Source organism: Ursus maritimus, unplaced genomic scaffold, assembly GCF_017311325.1.
Source record: "Ursus maritimus isolate PB19 unplaced genomic scaffold, ASM1731132v1 scaffold_29, whole genome shotgun sequence".
NCBI classification, from domain to species: domain Eukaryota; kingdom Metazoa; phylum Chordata; class Mammalia; order Carnivora; family Ursidae; genus Ursus; species Ursus maritimus.
The window spans coordinates 27613725-27622643 of NW_024425452.1; the positions used below are offsets into that span (position 1 = coordinate 27613725).

Sequence of the window (8919 nt, forward strand, 5' to 3'; positions counted from 1 at the left end):
AGGCAGTTCAGGGATTTATACATCAAAGTTAGGGAATGAAAAACTTGAGCAGATATCAAGGAAGAGGGAATTTCTCCAAATTGGCTTGTCAGGATTCTTGCTAAAATTGTCCGATGTAGACCCAACAAGGATAGGACAGACATGGAAAGCCTAGTGGCACGACCTCATCAAGAAGCAGGCTGAGAGGAGCCTAACTAAAGTTTGGTCAAAGAGAGTTTTTTTCAGCATGTGGCAATTTATATATATATATATATATATATATACACATATATACACACACACACACACACACATATATATAATATACATGTATAATATATATATATGTATAAAAACACACACACACACACTCACTCACTCACTCTTAATTGTTCTGGCACTGCTCATTCCAGAGAATGTCTTTTCCAGAGAATAATCTCGAAGCTTCTCTTGGGGTAGTGACGGGAGTGCAGATGTATTTGTCTAGCAATGTGGAGTATGTGCATGTTGGTGGTATTAGGAAATCTCTTTCTTAAACAGCTTTCATCTGGTCTTTCTTATGTTAGACCCCGTCTTTTCACTCTTGGTTCTAGAAGTGTCTTTGCAGTATAGTTATGTCTTTTGAGATTCAGTGGTATAATTTGGGTTGTCTTCCATCTTTTCCTTTTCCAGACTTGAGATTCAGCTCTCTCAGGTTTGCTGAGTCAATTGCCTCTCAACCATTTGCTTTCCAACTTCCAAAATACTGTTGCTATTGTCTCCTCTTTGTTTTTTCCCATCCTTGTGGACCGATTTCTTTTTAATGAATCACTTTACTGTAGATTTAGGGATTTGATGAAGGGGCAACATTAGATGTGTGCCTTTAAATCTGTTGTCTTAACTGGGAAGTTGCAGCAAATGGTTCAGAATGGGAAAGCAGTTAGAATAGTTCAAGGGAATTGGCCATTTTTTTTCGACTTTGAGGATTTTGCTTTGCTGTGATTTTTTTTTTCAGATACTTAATTATTCCTAAATGATATTTCATGACTATTCTGTAATTTCCCTCTGTACTTAGAAGAATAACAAGACCATTTTTGTAAAATTTACTGGTGTCTTCAAACAACAGATATTGGGGAATATAAGTGGGAGCAGTATGACTAGTATCTGTTGGGTACCATTAGAATGATGATCTCAATTTTATGTCACTTAATCCTCATAGCAATTCTGTAAGGTAAGTGATATCACTTATGGGTAAGGATAAAGATAATGATCAGAGAGATTAAGTAACTTGCTTAAGAGCTGGTCAGACAGTGGAGGAGCTTAGTTTCAAGCTTAGGTTTTTAAGACCTTTCAACTCTTTTTAGTTCACCATCTCCTTTTACTCTTTGAAACTGTGTGCACAATTCATTAACTCACTCAGTGACTATTAAATTGCCTCCTCTGTGTTGGGCCTTGGGAACACAGAGAGGACTAGTTCATGCCCTGATGGAATAGGGATGACATGATCAGATTCACCTTTCAGTAAGATTTCTCGTGATCCATGCAGATTGGCAAGAGTAGCAGCAAGAGGCAGCTTAAGTTAATTGCAGAAGTCTTGGTAAAAGGCCATCTTGGTTTTAAGTAGGATGACAGAGGCAATATAGAGAAGTAGGTGAAACTGAGATGCCTATTGGAGGTAGAGTTGACAGGTTTACGGGAGTGATATGAATTTGCAGGGAGCTGGAAGAATTGAGGATGACTCCATGTTTGATTTGAATTGAATGTTGTTGGTGCATTTACTGATATAAGGAAGAACAGGCTGGGGTGGTGGAACAGAGTAATGATATAATCATAACAATGTTATATCTTTTAGATGTACCCATGAGAAGATGTCCAGTAGGCACATGAACATCTGGGAACTCAGCTGAGTTGTGGTCTGGGCTAGAGTGGTAAATTTGGGTATCACCCATCTAAAGATAGTACTTAAAGCCAGGGACTACATAGTTATTTAAGTAAAATGTGTAGATATAGGTTTGGTAAGTCTGAAGTAGTGTCACTGATTCACTTCTATGGAGAGTCTTTATTTAATTTCTTAATTTGGAATTACATATAAATCTAACAGCATTTGGTGCTTGGGGAAAGCAAATCCCATTGTATAGTTATGGCGTAAAAGACATTAACCAACAAGCACATTGCAGACATGCCAGTAGTCAGCAGCTTTTTGACTGAACTACATACTACGCATCCTTCACTTTCATGAGAGAATAGACCTGAGAGCATCCACAAGGGAAATCCCGATTTGCAAATGCCACAAAAGAGGAGAGTTTATGGTATGTGCATCAACTCTTCTTTAAGTATAGATAAGTAATGAAAAATAAGTTCCATTGAGATGCTGAAACTAGAACATGCAGGATCACTCACTAGCCAATTCACTATTACACATTAGTTTCATAGAATCCGAGCTCATTAAAATTAAATATTTTACAAGTCATGAACCCTTTGAGATGAATTATAAATGTTAGATATGACAATGCTAAGCATGAAAGAAGCTTTATAAGAACACTTGAAAAATTAGAATTCACAATAGGCAAAAACTGGAAACAATCCCAGCGTCCATCAGTAGGACAGTAGGTAAACAATTGTGGTATAACTGGTCAGTGGGCTCGTATATACAGCAACATGGTTGAATATCAAAAACATTTTGTTGAGTGAAAGAAACCACACATAAAAGCTATAAGATTTTATTTATATGAAGTTCAAGAAAAGATAAAAACTAATCTGTGATGAGACAAACCAGAGCGTTGGATCCCTATGAAAGATTGGGATTGACCATAACAATTTTGGGGACTTCCAGGGGATGATGGAAATGTTCTATATATTGATTGTGGTGTTTGTTAAATGGTTATGTGTATTTGTCGAAACTTACCAAGTTGTATACATAGGATTTGTACATTTCATTGTGTATAAGTTTTACTTCAGTAAAAAAATAAAAAAAACAAAGACAGTATGCTGAATGGTTCTGTGAGGATACATGCAGGGAGCCACACGGGTGAAGCATCCTGTAGTCTCAGATTGGGAGGGTAAGTTTCTCAGGAAAGGTAGTCTTTCACATGTCTCATTTTTATCCCTTCAGGTTTAAGATGACTTTTGTTAAACCCTTAGTTAACTCCACACAATAACATCTATTCCTAGGACAACTGTTTAATTTATTGTGTGATTCAGAATACTTTAGGTAATAAAAGGAAGTGTTGTTTTCAGCTACACTTGGGCAATAAGTAGACACTGTGACCGTCTCTCCCAATTCCTGTGCTGCTCGAAGTGTAGTACTCCACTGCAGTCGCAGTTGAAGGACGGCAGTAGCAGAGCAGGTGTTACCTGGGGGGGTAGTCTCTGCTTGGTCCTCCTCTAAAGGTGGATAAAAGGGGTCAGGGTATAGCAAGAAGAAAGGGGGTGAGGATTTCCTGTGGCAGGGGCAGATGTGTGTTTCTATGAATTACAACTTCCATGTTAGCTTCCTAAACAGATATTTATTTATTTATTTCCAAAGTTATTCATGTTGTTTTATTTGTTCCTTTCAAACAGGAGATAGTGGACACTCCCTTCAGAAATGGAGGATGGAAAGCCCGTTTGGGCGCCACACCCTACAGATGGATTTCAAATGGGCAATATTGTAGATATTGGCCCTGACAGCTTAACAATCGAACCCTTGAACCAAAAAGGCAAGGTGAGTTTCTGAGCTGAGATTTCAAAATTTGATTTTTTTTCTACAGATGTTTCCCTTCTTAATGAAATAGATATTTCTAGCACAGCATAAGGGAAAGCTGTTTTCTGGTAAGTGAATCTTAGTTTTCTAATGAGTTATTAAATATATTGTTTAAGTATATATCCTAGGGAAAAAGTGGTGTCGTGTCATAAAATCGGATAGAAATCTAGTGAGCCTTTTATTATCTCTTAAGAAATAGCTATATGATAAAATATGAACAATAACATTTTTACAGTATATTGCTAAAGCTAATATATCTGTGATGTAATCAACATGTTATAAAACAAAAATATGAAAAGTGAATGGGATTATTTTATCAAATTTTGCTGTTTGTTTTAGCATCTAGGTGATTTTTTTAAGCTTTTTATTTACTTAAATTTATTAGCATGGGATTGGAGTAAATATATTTCTATTAAAGATAGTTAAGTCTTTTTTTTAAGATACTTAAGTCTAACAAACCCATCTATTATTATTAATATTTTCATTATAATGATAGTTTTTTTGTTATAATGATAGTTTTTAAAATATAAAAGCATACTTTAATTTTGTACACATGGCATCTATTTCTTTTTAATCTTAGACTGGACGGTATTACAAAATGGGAGTTTGGGGAAAATGTGATCTGGAGTCTCTCTGAGTCTTCACGGGGACTATGAGTTCTGTTTTTGTGGGAGATATTCACAATTTTCAGTTTAATAAATACTTCTGTTAAACAGATCTTCTGACTAAATTAAATTTGTTGATGTCATTTCTGTTTACTTTAGACTCGAGACTGTTTGTGAATAATTTATATTCCACTGATACATGGTTAACTAATGCCATATGACTGCCATCCTTCTGGGAACCTTAGAAAAACAAGGTGGATCTCTCATGAGGTCTTTTCACAGAGAAAACTATTCTGTTACTGTAAACAACCCAGGAACCTAAATGCATAATATATAATGTGCTGTGTTAGAGGAGGCCAATTAAAGATACTCTCAGGAAAGAAAACACAAAGTGTCTCTAGTTTTTCATCTTATTGACAAGTACCTATTTGTACTTACAATGCTGTTACATGTTCAAAGAATGACAAAGTTAAGAAATAATCTCGGTTATTTTCATATATTTGAAGCTGTAGGGGAGAGAAAATTTTCCTTTACTCTTTCAGGTCTCTGGCTGGACCTAAGAATAGAACTGATATTAAGACAGATTCATAGTAGAAAAGCATACCATTTTTATTACATTTTTATGTGTATATGGTAACCTTCACAAGAGAATGAAGATCCATAGAAATGACCAGAGCAGAAAGCTTTTATACTTTTCTGACAAAGAAATAATCAGTTTGTGAAGAATTGATAAGACAAAGGGGTTTGGGTTAGGGGCAGTACATTGTAGTGAAGTAATTAGGAAGGTAAGAAGGTAAGAGTTATGATAGAGTCTGTATAGATTTCTCTTGGCCTTGATTCCCCTTCTCTGGTGATAAGAATGTCGTCTTTCTTCCTGGTGTAGGGAGGGCACTTTCCACATAGGAATTTTATCTCCTGATTTCAGGGATAAAAAGAAGAGTGAGAATGGTTTTCTTGTACCTGCTGCTTATCAAGAGCATTTAAATTCAAAATAATCAGTATGTCAAAGTAGCATATTTAGGGTTATAGAAATTTAGTGAGCCTTTCAGTACTCTTCAAAGTCTTTTTTCATTTTTGTGTAACATATTTTATAAGCACAATAAATCAGAAGGCTGCAATGAAATGAAAAGTATTATTTCCTAGGTATATTCTGTTGTATATATTTTGTTATATCCACAGGTGACAAAATAATTCAGGCACAGAGGAAACTTGATTTATGAGTATATGTTTTTTCCTATTTTAAATATTTTGTGTGCTTCACCTTTGCCTTATTAGTATTAATCAGTACATACATAGAAGCAATAAAAACACTTCAAACTTAAATTGTGGAGTTATGAAAACTTTATGGATCCATAGGTAATTCTATAAACTAAGAAAAATTTTTCTTTCCAGAAAAATTTTTTGGAAGTTAACAGATTCTCAGGGATTGCTTCTAATTTTAATTTTTCCTCCTACTCTCTGATCAGGGTCTTAATAAATTATAACATGTCATAATAACCATATAGTTGAAAGAATCCATAAGAGTAGCATTCTTTTGCTTAGGTAATTCATGATCGAGAGATCATCATTTTTTAAATATTAAGGAGTTCAGTGCATAAAGTGATGGACACGTCAAGTAGATCTGTTTGCTGATATAGTAGGAGCGTGGAAGAAGGAATTATTAGCTCTGGTGGGGAACATGTCTTTGATGATTGTAATGGCTTTAAAAATTTTTTGATTGTGACCAGTAGTAAATGGATTTTACATTGCATTTGATATGTGTATTGTGCGTGTGTATATATTTATAAGAAATAGATTACATATGTCAACAAGTATGTGTATGCATATTCATAAATGAAATATCCTTATCACATGTGATGCATTCTGATATCTTCTGATACCTTCTGTACTGTTAAAAATGCCTTTTTGAACCTCTAAATTGACTTCATATTCCATATTTGCAGCAGACTGGACTTCAAGCTAAAGCCCTAAATATATGGCATATTAAGGGTCCACATTTTCTTTTTCTTTCTACTTTGCTAGGCTTATCTTTTTTCAATCAACAGTCTCCTCCTCATACTGTTGCCATATGCTTATTCTTGTGTGTCTCTCCTTTCTTCCATCTTTCCTCTCCTGTATTTATTACGCCCTCACCATGAACCAGGTGGTTTTGGGTGCTTTGTGTCCTTGCTTACAGTGCTCCTTTTGTCACTCTCCATAGCTTTTTGCTTAGCAAATATTATTTATCTCTTAAGACTGAGGTCACCTCCCTAATGAAATTTTTCCACGGATACCCAATCTCTCCCTCCTCCTCTCATGCAGTAAATTTACTGTAGATTATTTCTTCTTTGGAGGAGTGCTGAAAATTCTTAGCTGCCTGTAATATTTTATCAGAGATATTTGTTTACATTTCTCTCTCCCTCCCTATTAGACTGTAATCTTCTCAAATGCGTAGACTTTATTTGTCCGTTTTGTCATTGGAGCTTGATGTACTGTCTGGTGTGGGGTGGATGTTTACTGCTGGTGATCAATGTGTGCTTTGTTATGTGATCTTCCCTTGATAGAAGAAAACGCATCCTCCCTCTAAAAAGAAAACAATTGCTTTAATGAAACAAATTTTCTTTCTCACTGAGTAGGCAGTAAAGGGGAGAAGAAGATGAGGGCTGGTAATAATTGGGGGATGAAGGAGGGAGAGAGACTGTCTTTTAGGATTCGTTACTGGTCTTTGACTCCTGCTCTTAACCTTCCCATTTTAGGAATTTGTTGTCCTCCACTGCTGCCCCACTTTCTGGAGCCTCTTATATTTGATGTGTCTCCTAACAAGATAGAACCAAAACCTGGGGTCTGGGTAGTCCTTACCCCCTTTGCCACAGCTGTGAAAGAAGGCTAATGTCTGTGACATGAGCAGTTACTTTCGAATGCATTTTCCTATAGAATGATTGTTATAAATTGTAGATTGCTTTATATTGCCATTAATATACTTAATGTACGTTATGGATCAGTTTCGATTTTGTGATCTATCTTGTAAACATTTGCACATTTATAGCATTAAGAACATATGAGCTCTGCTCCAAGTAAGTAACTTCCAGAGTTTTTAGGCATAACAGTTTTCTAATTTGGGTGTGACTTTGAATTAAGGTAGTATCAGTGGCCTGGATTTTACTCTGTAAACTATAGCAGTAGTCTTGTCTTATACTTTTGCATATATGAACATATGTAGACCTATAAATATTATTTTAAAATAATTGAACATTTTTCCATAGAGTTTTATTTGGTATGGGTGGAAACTTCAACCACAAGAGTAATTGTAATTGTTTGAGAAGTATATGTTCATAGATAACTGTTAGAATGACATGAATAAAAGTTAATACTCTTTAGATGTAATTTGAGATCATTTATTCTCTCTTGCAAGATACTATCTTAATTCTAGTTTCTACCATAGCACTTAAGTGGTATAATAAATACAGACTTATTCATGGATAGCTGTAATTTTGTGGACCAAATAGTTTTGGATACTGTTTATATTTCTGATACATTTTATACAGGAATTTGGGTTTAATATGTTTTACTCAAACAGTAGCATTAATTAAATAATAGTCTGTTCTGTTGGTATATCTAATTGAATGTTACTTTTTTTAAACAATAAAATTGCTTTGTATACAAACATGAAAATTTTTTTAAAAAGTTCTTTAAGTACATACCATGTAAATGCAGTATTAACATACTTCTTGTTTTGTCCCATTCTAGGCATTAGAGCATAGGATGTTTTTTATTTCCATTATTGATTTTATGTTCATGGTAAAGTGGATAATATTTGAGTAAAATTATTATCCTCTTTTTGGGTTAGTGACTTATTAAATAGAAGGATCTTGTATTACATTATAATGAAGAGCATACTGTTGCCATTATTACAAGGTATGCTACCAATTAGGGTCCTTTATTTTTCTTACTATTTATAAGCTTCTAGTTTAATGAGCTCCTGTTTTGTTTGTTAGACATTTTTGGCTCTCATAAACCAAGTGTTCCCTGCAGAAGAAGACAGCAAAAAAGATGTGGAAGATAATTGTAAGTACTGGGTTAAGAAATAGTTCTCAGCACAGAAAAGGAAGCTATCTTTCCAAAAAATAAATTAGTGATTATATTACTTGGCATACTATACTGGTTCAGAAGAAATGTAGCCTTTTGATATGAGGGTTCATGTGAATGGAGGAGCTCAAAAGCCCTGAATTCATTATTGTCTCACATTTGCACTTTGGTGAAAGAGTCTTGAATGTCCTTTTAGTGTTATCTCAGTTGTGTAAATGTGGGAAATGGTAATAATTTACTATGAAGCCTGAATGAAAAATGTCTTGTTAACAGTTTTGAAGGAGTTATTTCGAAGCTCATCTAGAATCAGATAGTTTTTATTGTAGTATATGTGGGTCAGTAATTTGGCAGTTGAGTCAAGAGGACCCATTTAATGTCACTATTGAAAGGAAACAAACATTTTAAAAAAGTATAAGCACTAATTGAAAAATTGATTTTAGAACATTGTATTTTATCTTAGCATATTTGGTGACCAGGCCATGTTTATTCTTATATTTTCAAGATTAAGCAGTTTCATTTTTTATTTGGCAATATTATTTTAGAGAAAGA

General features: G+C 34.5%; 1 protein-coding gene across 1 annotated transcript in view; it reads left to right on the forward strand.

Annotated features, from left to right (window-relative positions):
• The window catches only part of MYO6 (myosin VI), a 138619-nt gene that overhangs the window by 51295 nt on the left and 78405 nt on the right, over positions 1–8919 (forward strand). The window contains exons 2-3 of the mRNA XM_040643687.1: positions 3520–3661; positions 8280–8349. Coding sequence (XP_040499621.1) covers positions 3545–3661; positions 8280–8349 — 187 coding nt within the window. The 5' untranslated portion in view covers positions 3520–3544. The remainder of the gene's footprint in view (positions 1–3519; positions 3662–8279; positions 8350–8919) is intronic.